Source organism: Lissotriton helveticus, chromosome 5_1, assembly GCF_964261635.1.
Source record: "Lissotriton helveticus chromosome 5_1, aLisHel1.1, whole genome shotgun sequence".
Taxonomy (NCBI): domain Eukaryota; kingdom Metazoa; phylum Chordata; class Amphibia; order Caudata; family Salamandridae; genus Lissotriton; species Lissotriton helveticus.
The window spans coordinates 1,294,941,145-1,294,967,580 of NC_136065.1; the positions used below are offsets into that span (position 1 = coordinate 1,294,941,145).

Here is a 26,436-nt window from a genome sequence, read left to right on the forward strand (position 1 = left end):
CATTGATAAAATACAGGTGGTTCAACATCCAACCAGCGAGAGGTTATACAATTGAGATAGGTTGACATAGCAATAAATATAAACCCTTCTTCAGCACTTGTTCTATCGCTAATTTTATCAGTTTGTATTCCAATTGTCACAAGTTAAGGCGTTAATACAATATCTACTTCGAGAATAGTTCTTAAGAAATCTTGTACCTGAGTTAGAAATAAGGTCAATTTTGGGCAATGAAAAAGCATATGACATAGGTAGGCCGCATTATAGCCACAACGACTACAGTTCACACCTCTCTGCGTTTTCCATTTTGAGATTTGATATGGTGTATAATACAAATCAAACAACGACATATAATGTTGACTTTTGAATGAATCGTTAAAAATGACTTTACTACAAACTTCAAGAGGTCTAACTATGTCTACAGTTTCCAAGCCAAAAGTTGTTTGCCATTTTTTCGCGACAATGTCTAAATTATCCTCCAACATCTCTAAACACTTTTGGTATATTATACCGACCTTATTTCCCTGCAAACAACATTCCAACAAATCTATTTTACTCATAGACTCTGACATAATTAAGTTCTTCGTAATTACAAAGCTACGGATCTGCAAGTATTTAAAGAAATCCGCTCTATCTAAACCAAATTTATTTTGTAATTGAGAATATGAAACAAATTGCCCATCATGATACAAACACACAAATGTTTTTATTTTTAAGCCAAACCATCTGTGCATGACAAGTTCATTGAATAACTCGGGTAACATAGGATTTTGTAAGAAGGGAGTATAGTAATTCAATTTTGGCAGAAGATGAAACTTTCTATTGATTTGTCTCCATATCTGAGATGCAGTAATCATAGTTTTAAATTTAGTTTTTTTATGGTAGCTGGGTTCGGTTATCTTAAACAACCATTGCCGGGCTTTAGCTCCAAGCAGCATTTCATAAATTGATGGAGTCAGGGCATTATCTAGTCTATAATCTGGGAACATTAAAATACCCATTTGCTTTAGCATGGCTGCCCAATAGTATAGGCGAAAACTAGGAACTCCTAGACCGCCCCTCAATTTTGGAAGAATGCACCATTTGAGTGCTCGTCTAGCTCTCGTATAACCCCATAGGAACCTGGAAATCCTATGATCCAGTTTATTAAAAAAAAAAGAAGAAAAGAGGAATGGTGCAGAATAGATAAAGAAATGTTAATATAATCATCTTAATTACATTGGTACGCCCAATTAGAGATAAATGCAAATTGTTTAGCCGTTCCAGGGTCCTACTGGTAGACATTAATAGAGGGTCTGTATTAAGCCCTACTATGTCGTCGACTATAGGAGAAATTATCACACCAAGGTACACAGCAGTAGGTGCAAGAGCTATTCCGTCAGGTCTACCAGTAGAAGAATGAATTATCAGAGTTTTAGAGATGTTAAGTTTATAACCTGACAGCTCACCAAATTCTTGGGCAAGTTCTATAATTTTAGGCATAGATATGCCTACATCTGGAGTAACAACCGCGACATCGTCAGCGCACGCAAGGACTTTATAATCAATCTGATGTATAGTCACCGGAGGGATTCCTATTTCTTTTATAATCTTGTTCAAATATGGTTCAATGTAAAGGGCGAACAGCAGGGGGGAGCAGGGGCAACCCTGCCTTGTCCCCCTGGTGATCGCGAATGAGCAAGATGTTTCAGTCCCTATACGAATTACTGCCTTTGGATCATGATATATCGCTTGAATGGCCAAGATATACTCACTGGGGAACCTTTTCCATGTTAGGACAGACCATAGGAATCCCCAGTCGACTCTGTCAAACGCTTTTTCCGCGTCCAGCAGAATAGCGCCGACTGGGGATCCCGTAGCCCGTGCCCAATCAAATAGGGTAATGATACGCCTGACATGATCAGTGGTGTCTCTTTTTTTAATGAATCCATGTTGGGTCTTAGAAACCAACTTAGGCATTATATTAAATATTCTATTTGCTAATAATTTAGAAAAAACATTGCTATCTGCTGTAATAGGCGAAATAGGGCGATACGACCCAAGTTCATTAGGATCTTTTCCCTTTTTTTAAACACTATAATTGTAGCCAGAGACCACGAGGCGGGTGGAGACCCCCAGAATGCTTGATCAAAGATTTTAAGTAGCTCAGGTTTTAGAATATTCCTAAAGGTTCGGTAGAATTCAAGAGGGATTGGATCTGGCCCCATGGCCTTCCCAGATGCTAGGCTAAGAATAGCTAACTCAATCTCCTCCCACGTAATTGGGGAGCCCAGAAACATTGCATCCTCCTCAGACATCGGCACATTCTCAATTCCCCTCAAATAATCGAGTGGAATTCTGACTATCGATCTCGGTCTCCTCTTTATTATATAGTGTTTTATAGAAATCACTAAAAGCATTCAAAATCCCTTCCTTGGATTCTTGAAACACACCAGCTAAATCCTTAATTCTAATTATTTCATTTTGGATAGCTTTTTGTCTAACCCTTTGAGCTAGAATCCTCCCGGTTTTTTCATTTAATTCATAACTCTCAGCCTTATGTTGTTTAAATTGTACCGCAACCTGATCTGCTAAATAAGAATATGAGATAGCCCGTTCAATAGTTAACAGTCGGTGGGCTTCCTGAATGTCAAAATCGTTACCATTAATAATCTGCGTCACTAAATTTAGTTCAGCATTACGTATTTTAGCCATTTTATCTTTTAGCTCCTTTTTTACCTTTAGACCTTGGAAATTAGAATAACTTAATGTTTCCCCTCTTACAACGGATTAAAAGTATGCCAAACTACTTGAATTGAAGCGGTATCGGAATTACGAGAAAAAAAATCTTTAATGGTCTCCGTCATATATCGGATATAGTTCTCGTCAAGCAGAAGACTCCATTGAAATGACCAGTGATAGTTTGTGTTGTATTTTTTATGGGAAAATGGCAGTTCTAATATTATAAGATTATGATCTGAAATCATTTGTTGCAAAATGTCGATCTGGGCATCCTCAAGAAAAAAGGAAGAAGTAAAAAAAAAATCTAGACGAACAAATTTTTTATGGGGATTTGAAAAAAAAGTAAAGCCAGGATCGACCGATTTATTTTTGTTCCACACATCATACAGTCCGTTATTCAAAACTATTTCCCTTAAGGCTTTATAGGTCCTAATCTTACGACCACTATAGTTTCCAAATGTCCTAATGTTACAATTAGCGTCAACATGGACATTCATGTCCCCACATAGAATTAGCGGCTGACACCAGCCAGCTAATTCCAGATTAATAGTATTAAATACCTCACAGTCGTCTAGATTGGGACCATATAAACAACACAAAGTGAATCTATTGCCGTTAATATTGAGCTCAGCCAGGCCCCATCTGCCCCATTTATCTGATAATGTTCTGCCACATTTTCCAAGGTTTTTTTTCATAAGAATTGCAGTTCCCCTTTTTACGCCAGTTTGTTTAGAACTGACCAAAAGTTCCAACCCCAAACTCCTCAAAATGTTCAGTTTTCCCCATGGAATGTGGGTCTCCAGCAAACACAAGATATCAATATTTAGAGACTGAATTAATTTACGCAGCACCCCAATTTTTTTAGGATTATTGAGACCATTAATATTCATAGTACATATTTTAACTTTCTTATCCATGGTTATAAGTTCTGATTTCTAAAGATATCAGGAATCTCCTTCCAAATAAAGGTATACACAAGAATAACATAAGAAAAAATACTTTGGCCAATTTTACTCTGTTTAATCTAACAATTACCCCCAGTGACCCCCATACCCCCCTCCCAAAATCAGAGGCTCAGGAACACCCAGTTCCTGAAAAACATGGAATGCCGCGTCCCCCTGCCACTAGGCCCCCCACAGGAAAAACCAGTTAAATAAAAAAAAGAATAGAGCATTTATAACATTAGACAATAGCTACTCTAGAGCAGGATTATACGACTCAAAGTGATTCTAAATATTCTTTAGTTCTAGTCTCGGACAGAAAGAATTTGGTTTGCCCTTTCACAATTATCTTTAGCTTGGCCGGATTTTGTAGAAATACACTAGCGCCTTTCTTCTGAAAATCTGGTATAAGCTGGCGGAGATGCCAGCGCTGAGTCCCAGTGGCTTGACAAAAATCTGGCCTTACAAAAAATTCGCAATCCTTAGCTATAGCTTTTTTGTCAGGCCTTGCTAGCATAAAGATTTCTTCCCTTGCCAAAAAGTTATTGAAAGACACCAATATTGCCCTGGGATATTCCTCGGTCCCCAAACGCTGTTTCCTTATTGAGAAAGGGAATCTGTGTGCCCTCTGCACTTCTTTGGCCCAGTCCCAGGTGGTCAATTGTGGAAAGGCGTACTTACAGTGGGGAGGCAAGATGGCTGTCGTGGTGTGGGCTGTGTGAGCAGCTCTGTCCTCCTGCTCCGGACCTCTTCCGGGATTTTCCAGTAGTATTGCCGAATTTGCTTTGCTAGTTTGACCAGATTGAACTGTGGGCTATGAAGGTTGGCTAGCAGCTAGAAGCTCTCCGCAAGAAAGCTGCTGTAACACCGTTTCATTGGAGTCATTGCACTAGAGCAGAATGCCTTGGAATTGTTCGACCGATTACAGCTTTACTTTGCTCTGATCCCGAGTGCAAAAACGCAGGTGTGGAACAGACATATAAAAGTAGCTGGGGGAGAGAAAGCCTAATTATAAATATAAAGCAGCCGTAAACGATAAAAGAAGAAGAAGATTGTTTTCATCGGATTTGCTGACCTTTTGATTGCCAGGGAGTCGGTTCCTCCTCTCATTTTCCGAATGCTGGCTGACCTGCTGCGTCCACAGCGGCGTGCCCCGTATTGGCGTTTTCCTGTGTTTCTTCCGCCCCAAAATTTTATGGTTCGGGCCGTGGCGGTGGGTCTCGTAGGAAGAAGATGCAGGTGCAAGATTCTACGCAGACGGTGGCCTTCAGCACACGAAGCAACAAAAATACCGGTGAGAAACTGTTACAAAATACCGGCTGCTCCTCAAATAAAAACACCGACAAAGTCACCGTGAGTCTGAAAGGGAGCATTTCTGCTCCCCAATGCCTGATAAGCCTGCTATGCGAGGAGCAGGTAATAGCGTGAAACAGGCTACATTAACGCTCCCCGAGATGTTTAAAGCTCAGTCTAATAAGAAGGGGGATAAAATATTGCATTCCATGGCTAATGTTACTGAGAACGTTGAACATTGCATTGTGGGAGATGAAGTCCGGGATGCCCCAATGGTTCAAGTGGTACTGCAGGAGTGCTCACAAGTGGATGTTGTTACTGGTGTTTCTCTTTCTGTGCCTATGCAGGGGTCGAGTGGCGTTGAGGAAAGAGTGTTGCTGGGGCTACAAGACATTACAGAGAATGTTTACTCTCTATCTGACCTCTCCTCTGAGGAGAGTGGTAATGCTAGTAAAGATTGGGCAGCGTGTAGTATTGAAATGAGTTCTGCTACTGAGGAAGACAACGCTAATACTAATCTCAACTCCTCGACCACAAGTGCCTCCACTGTAAAAAGGCGCAAAAAGAAATTCTCTCAACGTTCCATGGCCAGACACTCCGCTTCGGATATAAATGGCTGGCACTTGGAACCTTGTCCAGATCTGCATTCTTATGGAAAAGAACCCCAGGAGGGGAGGGGGGGGTAGGTTATCAGAAGATAATGAGACACTGAACCTGGCACAGGATTCGTCTAACGCATCTAATGTAGCACCCAGCGCAACAGAGATTACACTAACAACTATTTACAATACTATGATGACGCATCGTGCTGAAATAAAAGCCGAAAATCTGCGCACTCAGGCTACCTGCTCTAAGCTTAAGAATGCTGTTCGCCGTGCGATTAAACTTTGTGGCGAGACAGCCGATAGAGTGACTGAAACCGAGGCAAGGATTTCGGCCCTGGAAGATGAGAATATCAGTCAGAAACAAGAACTGGACAGTATGAAAGCTCTTAAAGATGATATTACTTACAAGCTGCAGGGCTTGGAAAATCAGGCACGTAGGAACAACTTGCGTTTCCTCAGAATACCAGAGAAAAAAGAAGGGGGGATGTCAGGAGATTTATCATAGAACTGCTTAAAGAAGCCTTTCCACAATGCTGAAGGCTATCAATGTACATATTGTGCAGTTAAACAATTTGTTGTATACCCGAATATTAAATCAAAAGTAAAACTTCAAATTGATATTGCGTAAGAACTGTTCAACCTGCCCGGTATATCTTGCAATCTTTTCCAGCACCGAGGAAACATCCATTAAAAAAACACACAGATATGCATGTGTTCAACTAATAGTGCCATTTTGAGTTTCGTGTTTAAACAATAACTAGATGTTCATGCAGGCCCCACTACCCACATGCAGCTTGTAATTGCAATTGATATCTGGTCAAGTCTAATAGTTACGAGGCTCTGGGATAAGAACACCAGAGTTATGAAAGTATTAGCATTGCTCTTTTTAGTAGTTCTTCCCAATTAACAGTAATAAAAACAGATGAGCAAGTACAAAAGCTAATTGATTACTTCATTACATTAAAAAAGGTTTGAAGAACTGAATTCAAAACATCGCCTTCCCACTTGCCTCTTAAAACAAAAACAGTCAATGTACATGTCCTATTGTAGCAATAAACAGAATTATTACTGTCACTGACAGCCTCAGAATGACAGTCAACCTTGGAATTCAGTGGAATCAGAGGAAAAGCATAAACAAATATCACAGAGTCGTCTATTAACAGAGAGCTCCACTTGGACTTGGTGTCTGTGAACCTGGATGGAAAGGCTCTGAGTATTCTTTTTTCGGCACTGGCAAACAGATGACTGTACAGAGATCTCCAGGCCTGAAAAATCCTGTCAAAAATCATAGTTCAGCTCATGTTCTTCCATGGGGTTCCTGCTCAGTCTGTCCATCGTACAATTCTGTAGGCCTGGGAGATGCAACATCATTTGAGTGATTTTTCCTGCCAAACATCAGTGCCCGATTAACTGTGCCTCGCTTGACAGAGCCCTGGTCCACTTGCTTGTTGACATGAAGCATTGTCAAAGTCCTCATCTTAGGATCATCCCCCTCTGCTTGGGACGACTCATGGTGGCCACCGGCCCTGGGAACCGCACCCATACCAACTGACCACGCACGTAACCTGGGCTTCATCCTGGACTCCTCCCTCTCGATGACCAGACAAGTCAACGCCGTCTCATCATCATGCTTCAACATCCTACGCATGCTCAAAAAAATCTTCCATTGGATTCCCACCAAAACAAGAAAAACGGTCACCCACACACTAGTCACAAGCCGACTGGATTACGGAAACACCCTTTACGCCGGAACCACAGCTAAACTACAGAAAAAACTCCAACGCATCCAAAACGCCTCAGCCAGACTCCTACTAGACATCCCCCGCCAAGATCACATTTCCGGTCACCTGAAAGACCTCCACTGGCTCCCCGTCAACAAGAGAATAACGTTCCGTCTCCTCACCCACGCACACAAAGCCCTCTACGACCTAGGACCCGAATGCCTCAACACGCGCCTGTCCTTTTACACCCCCACCCGACAACTACGATCGTCCAATCAAGCCCTCGCCGCAATTCCGCACATCCACAGATCAACCATGGGGGGTAGATCCTTCTCCTTCTTAGCGGCGAAAACTTGGAATTCTCTCCCCACCCACCTCCGCCTTACACAGAACCACCTCTCCTTCAGAAAGCAACTAAAAACTTGGATATTCGATAAGTAAAGTACCCTCCCTCCCCTCCCCCTCCCTCAAGCGCCTTGAGACCCTCTGGGTGAGTAGTGCGCTATACAAATGTTTGAACTTGAACTTGAACATGAACTGTCCTTCTGATGAAAGAGGAAAGTTGCAGAGACCACTTGCAGGAAACACTAAGGATTTGGTAGACTGCCCTTAGTTCCCACATGTTGATTTTCTGAACAACATGATTTCCCATAAGACTCCCCTCTCTTCCATGAAACTTTTATTGTGCTTTGCACTGAAGGAGGTTGCTAAAGGTTTCAGGTAAGGAATGTATGGTTTTGTCAAACATTAATTTTCTCCTCCAAATTTCATGACATCTTGAACGGCTGATCTTCCAAGCAGATGCAAGACATTTTGCTTTCCCAAAAGGGAGGAGGGCTGTCTTACTGTTGAAGATGGAGTTTTCTTCAAAAGTGCTTTGTATAGATGATAACCTGGGGTCCAGAGGAAGCACTTTTATATGCTTTTGGGTTCAGTGTTGCCCCTCAACATTTGATTAGAATGAAGGCATGTCTGGGATGCATTGATCTGGATTCCCCCATATCCTGCTGCAGTTAAGTAGAATTAGCGTTGATCAGTCAATTGTCCTCAATAGCTACTACTGAAATGTATGATCTGCACTTAGATTGACAGCCTATGTCTGAAATAATGAATAATGGCAGCAAGGTTATGGATCTCATTCCAAATGTTTTGGAGTTTGGTCCGGGAACTCTTCCAACTAGTTACAGCAGAGTAGACTTGCCAGTTATAAATGTATGGAATCATGATGGCTCTGTTAATAAGGAGGAACTACTGGGGCAATATGTAATTCTCACCCAATTTCAGTTTTATCCACCTCTTCCCTAGAATTTCATAATGACATGTTGGTTTTTTAACAGCTGAAATCGCAGGGTGAGAGAAATTAGATACTTAGTTACTGCCGATCTCATTGCCAGTGGGGTTTGATACCTCCAATGGGCACCTTACTGGAATTAAGACGACACTTTAAATAAGGTCCTAGACAGTTAGACACTGAGAATTGAATTAGTAGCAGCATCCTGACAAGTAAAAGCAGTGCTCCAACATGCCCAAACATTTTTCACTGAAATCTCCTTGCTTTGCACTTTTGCTATTCTGTCAATCTAAAGCTTTTAACATGAGTTGAGCATGTGAGCTACAGTTCTCAAAATAATGGATTCACCTGCCCAGTCTTTAAGCCGTCACTCCCATCTCTTCGCCTGCCAAAGCTCTTTCAAAACTACTACAATATCTGTATTCTACCTACAGGTGGTTCAGAAAGTCAATTTGCTAAAATCATACCCCCTTCTACCTTTTCTGTGGAAGGTGGGATAAATAGGCCAAGATAGATTAGAATCTGTACTCCTGAGGCGGAAGCCGGGAGCGTTACCCGTTTTTAGAATTTGAGTGTCACTGTGTTATTAACTGTGCTTTTAAACTTACTTTACCTCGGCTAATTCCTGGGACAGTAAATCAGTAAATCAAATCCTGGCAACTTGCGCAGCGGAGCTTAACGCTGTCGCGGACCTTGAACAAACAACCACTTGCTGACGCCATTGCCGGCGTGCTCCGAGGCCACACCCCTTCGAGGCCACGCCCCCCCTAGTGCCCTCCTCCTATCACTAAATATGTGCCTTTGGCGGAAGCGCAGCGGACGAGCGCAGTGGGCGCGCCTAAGGCAAGCCAGTCTGCGCCCGTCCGCGCCAGGATGGGCCTAGGGCCAGACACCCTGGAGCTTTCCACTCAATCAATGATATCATACTCCAGAGACTCCTTGCTACAACTGAACCAGCCCCTTCAGCCTTCTTGCACCAATACCCTTAAAGGTGAGAGTTCCCATTGTCCTAATTGCCCATTTAAATTCAATTCAGCAATGAAAAGTCAAGCACCCCAGACAATCATCAATATGGCCTTATTAAACTGCAGATCTCTGCCCAAACATGGGCACGAAATTCATATGCTTCTGGAAGAGGAGCAATTTGAGATTTTGTTTCTCACTGAGACATGGCTCACTCAAGACTCAGACTATGATGTGGTTCAGGCGCTACCTCAGGGCTACCTTGTGCAACACTTGGACCGAGTGAAGGGAAAGGGAGGAGGGATAGCTATTTTCTACAAGGACCAATTTTCATGTAGGTTTCATGACAGCCCCCTACTGGACTGTGAAAATTTGCATTTTAGCATCCAATTGTCCCCATGTAAATCACTTTCAGGAGCCCTCATTTACCGTCCACCAGGAGCTCTGGGTCAATTCTGTAGCTCCCTCGTGGAATTCTCCACTGCCATGACTAGCACTCTGCCCAATTTGTTAATCTTAGGGGATCTTAATATTCATTTCGATAATAGGGATGACAATACCGCATCAGAGCTGCTTTTAGACCTTGCTACCCACCATCTCCATCTTCAAAGCGATCAACCCACGCACATTCTTGGACATTTACTCGATCCTATTTTTTGTAACATCGATGCTCTGAAAATAAAGGCTCCGATCCCTCTGCCTTGGTCAGACCATAGGCTCATCCCCTTCAGATGGGAGATTCCGACCACCTCCCTCCCCAACCATCCTCCCGGTAGACCGGCTCGTCCTTGGGCCAAACTAGACACCGAAAAATGGGAGCAGGTCCTGGATCTCTCCAAGCCCAGCCATGTAACTGACCCCGTAATAGCGGATGGGGAGTTTTCGTCCTGGATTGAAAACTCTCTCAACACCATCCTCCCAAAAAAACTGTATCAGACATCCCGTTAAAAAAACTTCCTCACCATGGTTTACCCAGGAGACTCGTCTTTTGAAGAAGCTCTGTAAAAGGGCTGAAAGAGTGTGGCGGTAAGACTTTGACCCTAATAGCAAGAAGGACTATAGGCTGGCTATTCTTAAATACAAAAAAGCCTTGAAAAATGCTCAAACTACCTTTTTCCAGGAGAAAATTAGTGCTGCATCTTGCTCGTCGAGGGAGACCTTCCGAATTGTAAAACAACTTTTGAAAACCCCAGAGTCCACATGCTCGATTGACCTCTCGGACAACCACTGTGATAAGCTGGCCACGTATTTTGATCAAAAGATTCAAAATATCCTTCAGCAACTTCCGCCAATCACCCCTAGGGACCCATCATCTATGCCCCTAATGCAGGTCCAGAACCGCAACACGAGATTTGATACATTCACTCCCATAAGCAAGGATACCTTGTCCCCTATTCTCCAATCTCTTAAGAGTGGCTCACCGTCTGACCCTGCCCAAGTTAAAATCTTAAAGCAGGTAGCCCCTACCATTCTTGCACCCATGGTAAATTTGATCAATGCCTCACTAGTAGACGGAGTGGTGCCCCCTAGCTGGAAGAAGGCGAAGGTTAGAGCCCTACTTAAAAAACCCAACCTAGATCCCCTCAATCTGGCCAAGTTCAGGCCTATTTCTCCCCTGCTCCTGGCTCACTGGACATGGCCCAGATACTTGCAACATGGATTTTGACGCATCTCATTTCCGCGTGTAGCAGAACCTGCGCATTAACCTGGTTGTGGGAGTAAATTCGCCACATCGCCTCGGAACCAGAATTTTACCCTCCAGAGATAGAAGCATCGTACAGCGTATCGCAGCCTCTGCAGCTCGGTGAGATAGACGTATCCCCTCGACTGTGTGGCAGAGTCAGGCGCACCGCCTAGATGCCTCTTGACTCCGGCATCCATCTTCGGATCTGACGCATTGCCTTCACTACATGAAGAAGATCAACACATTCTGCACCTGCAGGCATCGCCATCGACGCATCTCACTGTTTGCAACCAGCAAAGCAACTTTGTTCACGTTGCGCCTGCATGGGTCCTGTAGCCACCAAGCAATCCACCGCGGTTGGTCCGAAATTTGACTTCGCCCCAGTCCAGCGTGACCTAAAGGTACCTTTTTAACACTACTTGCTTACAAGCGATTTACTGCATTTATTCCTTTAAAATTCCATCTCAACTTTCATACATTGTTTTTTTGTCGTTTTGGTCTTGTTTTGTTCAGGATGTTATCTATTTTTCTAGACCTGTGTAGAGTCTTTTTGTGGTGTATTTATTGTGTAAGTGTGTGTGGTGTGTGTGTGTGTGTGTGGTGTGTGTGGGATGTGCGTGGGATGTGCGTGGGATGTGCGTGGGATGTGCGTGGGATGTGCGTGGGATGTGTATCGGTTGTACAAATACTTAACAAATTGCCTCTTTAGATAAGCCTGACTGCTCTGTGCCAAGCTAAAAGAGGGTGAGCATAGGTTATCTTTTTGTTTGTATCTAGCTTACCCTGATTTGAGTGGTGGTTCCTGCCTGGCCTGTGTACTTTCTCCAGAGCATTTTATAAACAACACATTGTGTAGAACTTTGATGTACTGCCAGTTGGCAAGATGAAATGCTGCACAACCCTCAACAAGCCCTGCTTATTCAAGAGGTGATAGAGAGCTGTAAAGGAAAAGACACTGGGTTGCTTCTTGGACCAATGAGTAAATGAAAAGCAGATTGTCCTAGGGATAAAAGAATAGGACAACAAAATGACCACCATGCTATAACTCAACTGGCTCCTATTGCTAGCCTACGGCATCTTCTAAGCCAGCTGCATCATCTACACAGCCATCACGACCGGCAACCAGATCTATCTAGCTGACAACTCACCATTTACCTTGGCGCTCTGCACACTACCAGCAAAGACTCCAGACAAGATCTAGACAATATTCCGGGATACAACAACCCTGCTCAGATTTAGAAAACAGTTACATGCACACACATTTAAAAAACACACACACATCACAATGCAGTACCAGTATACATCCCCTCAAAGAAACCAGCTACACCCTCCAATAACTCAATGTCAGTATTTTTGCCTTTAACCTTGTGCAGCACCCTGCTGCCTTTTGGATAGGTTCACACTATGCAAACACCGTGCATATACACCAAATGAGGAAAACTGGGATTTACAGAAGAAACAACTTCATCTTTAAACAAGCCTTATTTTTTCGTCAATGCAAAATCACAGTAAATAGAAACTATGGGTCTTACCAACACTCTATTTTCTATTCGTGCATATGAAATACATCTAAATCTCTAACACGGATCAGCATGCTCAGTTTCAAACACCAGCAGTGCGAAAATCCATATAAACTTTGAAAACCGCTTTCCTAAAATTACTCTGCCGTTTTTCCCAACTGTTTGTATTCTAGAAGATTTCATTTATATTGGCATGAACATTTATCAGGACTTCCTACTTACCTGCAGCTGCGAGAAAGTCCAACAGGTAAGAATACATTTACATACTATATTTTTTAACTCTTGTTTAAGAGGTTCCTCTCCATTTTCCCTTCCAAAACCAAGTAGTTCTTAACCTCTGCCTAATTTCATCAATTTTCATGTTAGAGTAATAAAAAGATTACAGGGCTTATATAAACTGCAGGTATTTTTTTTATCATAATCTTATGAGGGATTTCAAGAAGTGTGGCTCAATGGTTAGAGCGGCAGACTCTGATGCAGAGGTCTGGCCCGGGACCAGGGTTCGATTCCCGCCTCGGCGGGTCTTGGGCTCAATTTCCCCGGACCTGATAATTCTCGCCTCGGTGCCTAGTCTAATCATGGGTCCCACTCTGTGACTCTGGGCAATAGCTTGCTTAATCTCCACAACGGCCCCAGCAGCGCTGTGGATGCCTGGCTTCACCTTGGGGGTGCCTAGGAGTGGACATTTCACAGGAAAGCCAGGATGGGTTCCGCAGCGGTATGAATACAGCGCTACGAGGCCTCTGGGTAGAAGTGCGCTATATAAAATACAAACATTTACATTTACATAGCCTTCCTTTCCATTGCCCAATTATGTGATATATTATTTTGCTTTGCTAATTCAGGGAAGGGGGCATGGAAATGCATGAAAACGTGTTCTGAGAAGAGTTGCTGGATAAAAACCCCAAATCAGTACAGACCAGTGTTGGTGTTAGGCTAATGCAGCTAAATAGAACTGCTGCTCTAGGAAGGCCGTCTTCACAATGATTACCTGGAGCAAACTTCTGCAATGCATATCAAGGCTTTTCTCTAAAAACATGTGAATGCAGAATAATATACAATATCATACAATAAATAATTAACTTTGATACTTACATACTCATAGCATGATATGGGAGGGCTATTTTCACTATCCAATTGGGAATATTCATTGCTGTATTGAGGCGGTCCATCAGCATCCCAGAGTACATCAAGTTGGTGATGTGGAAAAATATCTACATAAAAACACCTCTGTGAATGTGACACACTAAATACAGACAAAATGTATCAAATATCAATTAGAACGCATTTTCAGTCCCTAAACATCTTAAAGGTGTTCTAGTAAATTAGAACTAATTTTCATGTATTTAGTTTAGAATAATTTCCAGAAAAATACATTTAAAAATTCATAGATGTCCGAAGGAGCAGAATGGTTTTCAAACATTACTTTCACCAACTGTCGAGTTCAAAATCAACTACATGTTAAATTCCATTTTAACTTTCACCTCCAAAAAATACATAAAGAGAGGCTGCTATGAAAATGTCTTGCTTTCAATGTTTTCATCTTAAAAGAAATCAGAAGCTACCAACACCAATATGTGCAGAAAAGACATTTTAAAATAAAGTCTCGGTCCTGGTTTTGAAAAAAAAAAAAATAAATAAAGTCTCGGAATGAAAACAAGCTAGATCACTTTTGTAATACTTTGTGTTCAACCTATTCATTAAAGGCATTCTCTGATGCATCTGCTTTCAAGTAAATTGGTCTTTAGCGCGGACTCATGAACTTCCTGCAAATTATCTGGTGCCTCTTTTGCAAATATGATTCAGAAAAGGGGGTGGTGATAAACAGAGTGTCTGAATTAAGCAGACCACTCTTACCCAGTCCAAAGATCAGGGCTTGATCCATCACCGTTATTTAGCTCACTGCCCCATCCCAGCTCAGAACCTGGCTATATGCAAATTAGTCTGTCCCTGGCCCAGTGCATCATGGGAACAGGGCAGACCAAACTACCAAGCCAATTCTTCACCAGAAAGGAGACAAGCTACCGGGGACCGGTTTCTGGCATTTCAGCCTCGTCGGCCCGGCTTGCTTGAATCCTGATGGAGCAGTGAGCAAGGGACTCATGTCCCTTGCTCATTGCACCATCAGGATTCAAGCAAGCCGGGCCGACGACGCCTGAAATGGCAGAAACCGGTCCCCGGAAGCTTGTTTCCTTCCCAGTATAAGAATTGGCTTGGTAGTTTGGTTTGCCCTGTTCCCATCATGCACTGGGACAGGAACAGACTAATTTGCATATAGCCAAGTTCTGAGCTGGGATGGTGCAGTGAGCTAAAAAACGGTGATGGATCAAGCCCTGATCTTTGGACTGGGTAAGAGTGGTCTGCTTAATTCAGGCACTCTGTTCATCACCACCCCCTTTTCTGAATCATTTTGTCCACCATAAGCGTGGAAGGGTATACTCAGATGTGAGTCCCTTGCTCATTGCACCATCAGGATTCAAGCAAGCCGGGCCGACGACGCCTGAAATGGCAGAAACCGGTCCCCGGAAGCTTGTTTCCTTCCCAGTATAAGAATTGGCTTGGTAGTTTGGTTTGCCCTGTTCCCATCATGCACTGGGACAGGAACAGACTAATTTGCATATAGCCAAGTTCTGAGCTGGGATGGTGCAGTGAGCTAAAAAACGGTGATGGATCAAGCCCTGATCTTTGGACTGGGTAAGAGTGGTCTGCTTAATTCAGGCACTCTGTTTATCACCACACCCTTTTCTGAATCATTTTGTCCACCATAAGTGTGGAAGGGTATACTCAGATGTGAGTTCCTTGCTCATTGCACCATCAGGATTCAAGCAAGCCGGGCCGACGACGCCTGAAATGGCAGACACCGGTCCCCGGAAGCTTGTTTCCTTCCCAGTATAAGAATTGGCTTGGTAGTTTGGTTTGCCCTGTTCCCATCATGCACTGGGACAGGAACAGACTAATTTGCATATAGCCAAGTTCTGAGCTGGGATGGTGCAGTGAGCTAAAAAACGGTGATGGATCAAGCCCTGATCTTTGGACTGGGTAAGAGTGGTCTGCTTAATTCAGGCACTCTGTTCATCACCACCCCCTTTTCTGAATCTTTTGCAAATATGACTTGTTGAAAAGTTCATAATACTTTGTACTCCAAGATGGAAGACGAGAGCTTGGTCAAGACTATCCCCCTCTTTCCCCAGCTCTCATAATGTCCTAACTCCACTCAAAGTCAACTGACTTCGGCCTTACAGGAAATAAGCACAATACAACTCCGTATAGACACATATATTGTCCTCCACCTGGGCAGGGAGGCTTCTCTATGTCTGCAAGAACCCATCCCTTCAAAAGAGCAAGCTGGCCAGGGTGCCCACAACATGTAGAAGTCACACGTTCTTTGTCCGGGAAGGCTTGGATTAAAGTCATTGAGTATCTTTTCTCTGGACATTAGAAGGTACATATGGCTCCAATTACTTTTTTCGAGCTACAGGTGATTCAATTGCAGGAAGGACTTGTTATTAAGAGAAAGAAAATGTGACAACCTATGGAAGCCACGTTATCACCGTACATAACTAAAACCCAGTAACAGAGTTTCGTTTTTCTTAATTAGCTTTATGGTTTAAGAATTATTGTTCAGTTTATTCCCTAAACAGAGTTAGTGTAAAATCAGTTTTAACAAAACTGCATTTTTAGGTCGAGCATTCGAGACCTCATGTATATACTTTATTATATACTTATATGTATATGTACTTTGTGGGGTCTGGAGATCAGCCCTAGGACCGATCTGCTTCAGCTTAGGGACTTTTTTTCCTGTTCAACTGCCTCTATTTAACTGACCAGCAGAGGTCAGTAAAATACCAGAATTGCTTTCTGCGGAGGGGCTGTTTTTCAAAAATATTCTGCCAACTGCCTCTATTTAACTTTCTGGATAGAAAACGACCAGCAGAGGTCAGTAAAATACGAGAATCACTTAAGCATTCTCTAGATTCCAGTCCATGGAAATTGCCTTCCACAGGCACCCGTAGACAATAATATTTTTTTTTAAATCTTGTATTTTCAGTAATATGACCCCGAAGGCTCTGCTTTTATATTAAGAACAGAGCTTTAGACTATACTATTTCTCACTGAAAGGCAATATTTCTCTCCAGGTGTTCCAATACCTGGTCTGTCACGCAGTTTGGTGCTCACTTTCCCTCCATGTTAAAGAATAGCATATGTTCCAGCACCCAGGCTAATGTGCTGCATAGCTAAATACATATAAGGTCCCAAAGGCGAGACCGATTGCATTGCAAATGCTTGTTAAAAGTGTGCACCTGCCCACTGGTAAAACCCAGCGATGGCTGGCACAGATCAGAGGAAGTGGGGAAGAGGCTATAACTTTTCTTTTTTAAACTTACCTTTTTGCCGAACCCCTCTGTTATGTATCATTTTAGAACCCTATTGTAAGTTTCCCAATTCATGCCCTTATATAGGTATAAATCAACATATCCTTATATAGGCATAGAAATGATAACCATATTTAGGCTTAGCTCATGCAGTCCAAATACGGCAGGGCTACTTCCAAAAGTTCCGAAAATCCACAATGATTTCTTGGAAAACTCAGCTTCAGCAGCCGGGGACTTCCCCTTGCTTGAATATTGATTTGTCCAAGAACTCATGGAGTTTTCAAAGAACAGAGACTCTTAGATGACGTTATTATGTCGAACTGCAAGTCAAACTCGGCACCTTCAAGGTATAAATATGCCCACACTCGCCCAAGCAAACACACGGTGGTTTGGAGCAGTTCATCTATCTACTTGCCCGACGCGCCCTGCCACAGCAAGTGCCGAAGGAAGCTGACCCTCCAGCAGACACATTGAGAATGACGCTGTCTTTTCTCCTGCCAAGAAATCCAGCTCCAGTGTTTCCAAGCTACCCTTGCGGGTTGTTGGGAAATAGAGTCCAGAGACTGACCCTCTCCATTCTATACTAAGGTATGGAGCTGATTAGACCCTTAGAGAAATCTTGAGCAGATTCTTGGCAAAAAGAATACTATCTTTATGATACACCTCACTTACTTCTTCCCTCGTACTAAGCTTAGGTACACAGGGGTAGGCGTATTTTAGAAGCACCAGTTGAGTACTTTTAGCCTCTCTTATTTATGTATGTATTAATATATGGTTTAGGAACCATACAAAGCTCTTACACTATTATTTTATTCTACTATTTATATACTGTATGCATTATATTTTACAAACAGTTTTACGATTGTAGCAGTTCATTTCTTATGCTTGAGACAGAAGACTGTTCAATAAATCCTTTTATTGAAAATGCCCTTCTCTCTACTTTCTCTGCACCTCTACTGAAACGAAGCATGCACGATTGACTGAGTGAAATATCTATCTATTTTTTCCACGACTCTGAAGATACGTTTTATCTTGGGGAAACACAGTTGTCATGTTTATGCGGTTGTCAGAGACTAATCCCTTCTTCTGAATTCAAGAAAGTTTCTAGTGACCTATGAGCTAGCTGGCACACACAATTATGTCTAGTATATTCGATAGAGACCTAGTCGACCTCAGTCCTACGTCTAATCTATAGGATATACTACAGAGCCTATTGGGAATATAGGAACTACACTACACCTCCTCTGTAGTCCTTCCCTTGCTCAACCACAGGAAGCACACCCAGGGTCCCAGTCATTCAATTACAACACTGCCTTAGATTGTGATCACATGCTGACTGGAAGCCTGGGCATGTTCTCCAAGTAGGCTGTAATGCAGCCTGCATGGAGAACATGCGAAGTGCACAAGACTGTTTTGGGAGGCCCAAGAGGGCCGTCCAAGCAGTCATAGTGAACTTTAGGCGGGGGGCTACCACTCCTCCCCTGCCCCTGCTCCCTCACGCAAAGCTGTGGGCAGAAGTAGGAGAAAATAAAATGATTACACGTTATTATAATTTTATTTTCTCTGTGTTTCACTGCAAAAAAAGCAGTGAGGCGACGCTCCTCCGCCTTACCTGAAGAGCCGCCACTGGGAAAACCTCATCTAAGTGCATTACTGTTATTTAATCTACGTTTGTTCAGAGAAAACGGTACAGATTTAAGAACTATGTAGCTGGACCTAACTTTGCAGGCCCAGATGAAGTTGACTAACAATTCCACTAAGAAATGAGGAATTAGTGTAGGAATTCGGAATATCACACCCAATTTCGCTAGACATTCACTTTATTTTTTCCCAGAGTTGCACCCTAAGATTTCGACTGCTTTGACCAGCTCGAGTCTCAGGTGAAACTTGAAAACTCTGAATTCTGATGGAATTGGTAACTTGTTTTACTGGGCCCACTGGAAATTCAAAACGGATTTATTCGTTTTTGAGACATTCAGCTCTAGATAGTTTCAATGTACCACTTAAAGTTGAGATCACTAACAAAGGATACGTCAAGCAGGAGTGTTGTTAGGAATAGGGAAATTTGAAACTTGTCAGGTGCCTATGAGGCCAACGAGCAGCTCCATGTCCAAATTCATAATTGGGGGAGGGATAAAGCAAGCGTGAGACAATTCCTATTACAAGGGCAGAGAGATGGATTTTGAGTATTTGGTATGGACAAAATGGGTATATTGGGAGAGGAACAACAGTTTTAAACCTTTTCTTTGATACCCATGCAGGAGGATTGTGTCACGATCAGTGTCCCACAGTCATATGTGGCTGCTTCATAAGTGGTGACTGTGGTTGAGAAGTAGTGTAGGTGTTTTTCTAAACTTTTCTAATGGAAGTGGCTATGTTTTAGAAATTGCCATGCTTGGTTTCTGTCTCTTCACAATGGATGCTGGCATGGGCAGGACTTTTTGCTCAAACTTATTGATATGGCGTTCATGAACTGCCAGGTACACACGATACTTCTAGCATTATTCGTGTGATTCTAAATATATTGGGGCTGGATCAAAGAACAATTCGTAAATCTGCTGTCCTAGGCTAATGCTTCACATGGGTGAAGAATCGCAAGAGCATGTATTAAGAGGGGTCTACAATGCTCGAATACACATCAAAACTACTTAGTGCTTAAAACATGACCACAACATGCTGAGCAATGGAATTATTTCATCCTTGAATCAGATACCAGGTGGAAAGACTGTGCATAGACCTCAGTGAATAGAACGTCCTTACTATTTTGAAAAAAAGAGTCCGATTCCTGTTTTAGGAGCACTAATAATGGTGGCTGAATCCGAGTTCCTGCCTGGCATGGGACCTCAGTAGTTGAGGTGCTTTGTTTCAGTATTTTAGAAACTGTGTTTCTGAAGGTGTGGTTCTCTTGCCTAACAGTGTAGGGTTTTGACAGTGGTGATGCAATGGTGCAGGGTTAGAGATGACCGTGTCATCAGTAGCAGTATTTCAGGAGCACAAGTGCAATGTTTTGCAAGTGGTGGTGAGGTGTTTGCTTGGTTGTGGTACTGAGTATGGGGTAGTGGTGCTGTGTTTCTGGAATGACAGCCAGAGCTGCCGCTCAGATAATTGGAACAAGTGCAGCACGTAGTTGATAGCCTTTGAGCAAGTGAGCACACATATTTGAAAGTGGTGGATGGAGGTACTTTAATTGTATAAGAAGAAATGCATCTGAGAGTGTGCAAGCTAATGTGGTTTGTGAACTCACATTATTAGCAGCAGGAGTCCACCAGCAACCTGCAAAGAACTCTAAAGAGGGGCAGCTGCAACCACTGTCTCAACCACAAAACCACCACTCATATGGAAGCTAATTTTGGAGGAAGTGGCTGCCTGATATGAAACTAAAGGACTGGAAATTATAGGAAAAGAAATTACAGTAAACCATATTTATTTTATTTCCTCTGTTCTGTTGTGGTTTTATTTGTTTATTTCTGGTTGTCTACAGCTCGTAAATATTCCAGGAGAATATTGGAGCTTTTTACTTCGTATACCAGGATTTTGTACATTTAATAACGTACGAAGATCCAAAGAAAGGAGAAAGCACAGCCATATATTTCAACAAGTAAAGGCAGAATAGGGTTCAGGGCTCAAGCACGTTACATTTACAACTTTGTGATTGGGTGGGTCCTTGTACAGTTGTGTGTCTCCAGGTGGCTCTGCAATTTGTTGCAGTTGCAAGGCATAAAGAGTTTCAAGTCTAGATCATTTCCCAGTTTTAAAAGAGAGGTCATGTCTAAATTGTAAAGGGAAGTGGTTACACATCTTTGTGGTAAAGATGCAAAGGATCGGTGTTGTTTGTTTGGACACTTTGTTGCAGCAAGCTTTTCCAGCTGGATATTGTTGGTCTGGCAAATGTGTCTAAGACTGCCTGAGACTATATTTGTTTCCCGGTAGCAGTGTTTAGTTTCGGAGCTTTAAATATTGTGCAGGCAAAACAGGATTTGGGTGGGAGCCATTTACGGTCAGTAAATGCGGGGGCGATGCAAATTTTCTCGCCTCTCTAGTGAGTCTTGCAGTTGCACGTGGGACCGTTTTCAGTGAAGATGGCTGGAAGGAGAAGACATTTTCCACTCGAGTTTACCAATGCTTGTACGAACAGTTGCATCTTGGAGTGGGAGACCTTCGATTGTTTTGATGAGTCTTGGCTGGTGGGCAGCACTCTTTAGTATCCAGGTTCAGTTTGTTGTTTTATATGAAGGCCACAGCTACGAACAAAGACCTGCTACTTCCAGGAGTGTAAAACATATGTTTACACTATTGATCTTGGGGTTGGACTGATTCTCGGGAATTTGGTTTTCTTAGGATTCATTTTAAGTTTGTGCAGGGCAGTCGGATAATAGGTCATGAGGAGAGAAAGCCCGTCTGCGCCCGTCCGCGCCGGGCCCGTGCCTAGCGCCACTACCCCTGGCTGGACCTCCCCAGATCCCATTAGAAGGGTCACTTACAATCGAGCGCAGCTACGGAGGCTACGGGGGGTAGGTGAGAATTATAGCTGTATCACGATGGCCCCAGAAACCGAGCGTCAAGAAGCCACGCAATGCTGTCCTGTTTGTAAAGTTAATCTTCCACCGATCATCGGGGGCAGAACGAGGGCCTTCACCAATTCTCATATGTCCAAAGAAAGTCGAGGGGATCAAATTACCAACTGTCTCCTTATTAACGCCAGATCATTGGTAAAGCACAGCTTTGAGTGTGCTGAGCTTATTTTGGACAGAAATATCCAAATGGCCTTTATCACCGAAACGTGGCCGGATGGAGCGTCCGGCCCCGATTTGGTAAAGGCTACTCCATCGAATTACTGTAACTTTGTCCTGGACAGACCTGGTAAAAAGGGAGGGGGTCTGGCTATCATCTACCAAGCGTCCCTTCAGGGAACCTTCTTCCCAGTGACCTCAGGGGCATGTGAAGCCCTGGGGTTCAAGTTGGAGCTTTCCAACCATCACTCCTTTAGGGGTGTCTCTTGTACAGACCACCGGGGATGAAGTCTATTTTCTTGGAAGCAGTTGGTAGTATATTGGAGGAAGCCCTGTGCACCAACTTCTTTACGGTTTTGGGCAATTTCAATTTCCATCTAGAAAGAAACACCGATGTGGACATTATTGCCCTAGTGGAGATGATGACCACAATGGGGTTGACCCAGCAGGTCTTCGGGGCAACGCATCTGGCCGGCCATACATTAGATGGGATTTTCTCGAATAATCCCAATCTGATTCTTTCTAAGGCTGAACCTGTGTCCTGGTCAGACCATGGGGCTGTGTTATTTACCATCCTCAGTCCACTGGTTAGGAAGAATTTGAGAGAGGGGCAACCATCCAGGATGTGCAGGGCTTGGAAAAACACTGATGGGACAGCCCTGGAGGACTTGTTGATAGCATCCAGGCCAGTCATGCAAACCGATGTGAGTAAAGCTTCCATCGAATACACGGAGTGGCTTGATAAGGCCTGTCACAGGTTAGTCCCACCTAAGAAGTGTCGGCCTACCAGGCCGGTACCCTCAGCCCCATGGTACTCAGCTGAGCTTAGAGAAAAGAAAACAATATGCAAAAAGCTAGAAAGGATCTGGCGAGTGAATTATCACGAACTGGATAAAGAGAGATTAAAAATTAGCCTTAAGTTATATAAAGAGCATATCAGGAAGGCCAAGAGCGATTTTTATACAGATAGAATGGAGAAGGCTAAGAATTCTGCAAAGGAACTTTTCGATACGGTGGTCAGTTTAACCTCCCCAAAAGTGGTGGCTGTGCCCCCCAATATCGAATTCAGTCAATCACTGGCTGACTTCTTTTTGAATAAAGTTCAAGTAATATTTTCCACACTTGAACAGCAGGTGACCTTGAGCAGTGCGGAGGAGTCCCAAAGGGCCCCCCCGGCCGGGACCTTGGAGGAAAAATGTGCTGCCTTCAAGCCAGTAAACTCTGATGAGGTTTTAAAACTTTTGATGGAAACCAAGTCCGGCTCTCCTCAAGATCCCTGCCCCACGTCAATTGCAAAGCTGGCAGCCGTCACTATTGCAGACTCTCTAACTGGTATTTTTAACTTAATGTTTGAAAAGGACGACTTTCCCACAGTGTGGAAGCGGGCATCGATTCGTCCACTACTCAAAAAACCCTTGTTGGACATTATGGACCCCAACAGCTATAGACCAATTGCCAGACTACCCCTACCTGCAAAACTGGTTGAGAAAATCATGAACTCCCAGCTCTGCTCCTTTCTGCGTTACGCAAAGGGTTTAGACCCGGCTCAACATGGGTTTAGAGAAGGACACAGCACTGAGCCTGCCCTGATTAAATCTACAGAGGAGGTCCGGAAGGTGCTTGATGATGGGGGCCAAGCAGTGCTGATCCTTTTGGATCTGACAGCGGCCTTCGATACGGTTCACCATGCTTTGTTGGTGGACCGGTTGGAGGGCTGCGGGATCCAGGGGCAAGCACTCAACATCTTGAAGGCCTTTCTGAAAGACCGGGTACAAGTGGTGGCTATGGGGGACGTCTAATCAAGACCTTTCGAACTCCCCGGGGGGGGGGTCCCTCAGGGATCCTCCCTTAGCCACACTTTATTTAATATCTATGTATCCTCTCTTGCTCCGGTGATCCAAGCCTTTGGGTTTGAGTTAACCTCTTACGCAGACGACACCCAGATCGTGGTCTCGGTGCTTCCGGAGAAAGAGCTGGTGGTGGCAGCCAGGTTTCAGGAATGCATGTCTGCAGTCAGTTCTTGGATGGCAAAAAGTTGCTTAAAAGTCAACTCCTCCAAGACGGAGGTGATTGTCTTTGGGTCCAACTCAAATCTCTGGAGTCCAAGATGGTGGCCAACTGACATGGGAGATGCGCCCGCTCCCCCTCAAAAGGTAAAAAATTTGGGAGTGATTATAGATAGCCAACTTTCTTTTAAACCCCAAGTTATGGCGTTGACCTCGTCCATATATTGGCTCCTGAAAACCATTAGGAAAGTGCTTCCCTTCCTACCTGAGGGAAGCAAAAAAACGGTGGTGACGACACTTGTTCTATCACGCCTCGACTATTGTAATAGTCTTTTCCTCGAGGCCCAACAGGCAGTGTTGAATAAACTTCAGGTTCTACAAAACCCGGCAGCCCGCCTTATTGGAGGTCTGCCCAAATTTGCCTCAGCTACCAAGGAACTGGAGAAATTGCATTGGCTGCCAATGCGAAAGAGGATCATGTTTAAAGCCCTCTGCATTGTCTTTAAGGCACTGCATGGCTTGGGTCCAGTCTCTCTTCAGGATCATTTCCAGTGGTATAGACCAGAGAGACATCTGAGGTCTGCCAGTATGGGACTGATCAAAACAGCTCGGATCAGGAAGGCACGCTGGGGGGGCAGGAGTTTTCTCCGAGGAGCAGCAAAGGCATGGAACTCCCTCCCCCTGACCCTTAAAACAATCACCAATCTGCTAGCTTTCAGAAAACATCTCAAAACATGGCTCTTTACCCTCTAGCCGGGGAATCTTAATCTCAGGGAGTTATCACTTCAGCACCAGGACACCGATTGGTATTAGTGCGCTTTATAAGTGTTATAAGTTGTCTAAGTGAAATGGTACTTCTGGGGACCCTCAAGTCATAGCTACATTAGAACTAGCATACCTCAACATGACTGCCATTTTTTTATGTTACATTTAATCCTTCTAGTAGGAATGTTATCAGTACTTCTCAGCTGAGTAGTGCTATTAGTATATGGTCATCTCCAGAAATTCACAGCAAAGCTGCTATACTAGAATAAACTGTACCAGCACATCTCAGCCTATTGTCTGTATTTTGTTTTGCTGAATATCTCCTTTGATTGGAATCCCTGCATATTAAGGTGATAGCTTGCTTCTGTTGGCAGACATTAAGGAACTGATGTGCAAAACAATATTTCTGTCACAAATACTTCAGTTCACAAAATCACATGGTTTGAGACTGCAAAAGAGCATGTTGCGATTTATTAACGTCCTTTTGCAAGTCAGATTCACAAAGCTGGTTTTGAGACTCATTTCGAATTACAGACAGGAGGGAGCTTGAAAGGGGCTCTTTCAATTCCAAGTAACAATCAAATGAATCAATGGTTTGTGATTACAGTTGCAAACCGTTGAGCAGAAACCAGACACCAGTGTTGGGGGCTGCAGGATTAAACAAGCATTTGCAATGCAATCGGTCTCGCCTTTGGGACCTTGTAAGTATTTAGCGATGCAGCACATTATCACATATTATTGCAATATAGGGTGAGTTTTCTGATCTTGTACTAAGTAAACATAAACACAAGTTATCGATTTCAGCAGAGAGACCAAAGATCGGACGCGCATAAGTTCTCATCTGATCTATAGGCGATGTTACGGGCACAATCACTTTCAGAATAAGAAGCCAGCACGTATGTGGAAGAACTTTAGGGTGCAGAGTACTTGTAGCTCCAGAGGCCTCCTACGAGAAGTATACACTCCCCGTGCTGACAAAGCTACCCACTCAAGGTACCCTGCCCAGCGCTCTGCTGTCCAGGTGCGAGGCTGGTCCTTGGTACTCTCTTCCCAGCCCGCCCGGCCACCATAAATACACAACACCCATGTGTGTATTCCTGCAAACTGAGATTCTCTCAGTTCCATTTCCTTCTGCAATGAAGTGAGAATACCCACTAAATATTTGAACAAGGCATTCTGCCAGCACCTCTGACCTGGGATTGCAGAAGCCTGAGAACATTCAACCCCCTCCATGCCTACAACACGCTGCACTCGAGACCAGCCTCCACGCACCCCCAAACTCGTCCATTGAACCAAACTGCCCCGGCTAGTCCGCAGCAACAGTCGCCTCGCAAACACATACTTGTTATGCTTCTGCAGAGTCGTGTTGACATTTTATTGATGACTGAGAGAATATCTAGTGAATGTATTTGTTTTTTCAAGCATGAATCACATTTACTTTAAAAACAGGAAACAACAGCGCAAATTAAGCGTGGGATGTGTTGTTGCACCCCTTAAATTCCACCCAGGAACTATGTTCAATATTTATGTTTCGCTTGATAGTGTTTTATAATTAGAGGGCGATCCGGAGGTTAAATAAGTACTCTGTGAGGTCTGAAGCTTAAGAGGTAGCTCTGCTGTCCATTTCCGCTCATAACTCTGTTTGGGACTAATCCTTCCCACTGCAGAGGCTGCGGCGTACCTTTTGTGTCTCTCGAGTGTTTATTTTTATTGTGCCAATTTAACGTGTAAGGCTAGAGGCAGCCGGATGAATTTAGGATGTATACGGCTTGAGAGCCCGAACACCACGCTACACAAAACAAAATGTCCCCCAGCTGGAGCCTCCC

The 26,436-nt window shown here is 43.6% G+C and overlaps 1 protein-coding gene across 1 annotated transcript in view; it reads right to left on the minus strand.

The window, feature by feature from the left end:
- Positions 1–26,436, minus strand: part of LOC144753589 (transcription factor Spi-C-like) — a 75,735-nt gene that overhangs the window by 21,616 nt on the left and 27,683 nt on the right. Inside the window, exon 3 of the mRNA XM_078641228.1 lies at positions 13,832–13,950. Coding sequence (XP_078497354.1) covers positions 13,832–13,950 — 119 coding nt within the window. The remainder of the gene's footprint in view (positions 1–13,831; positions 13,951–26,436) is intronic.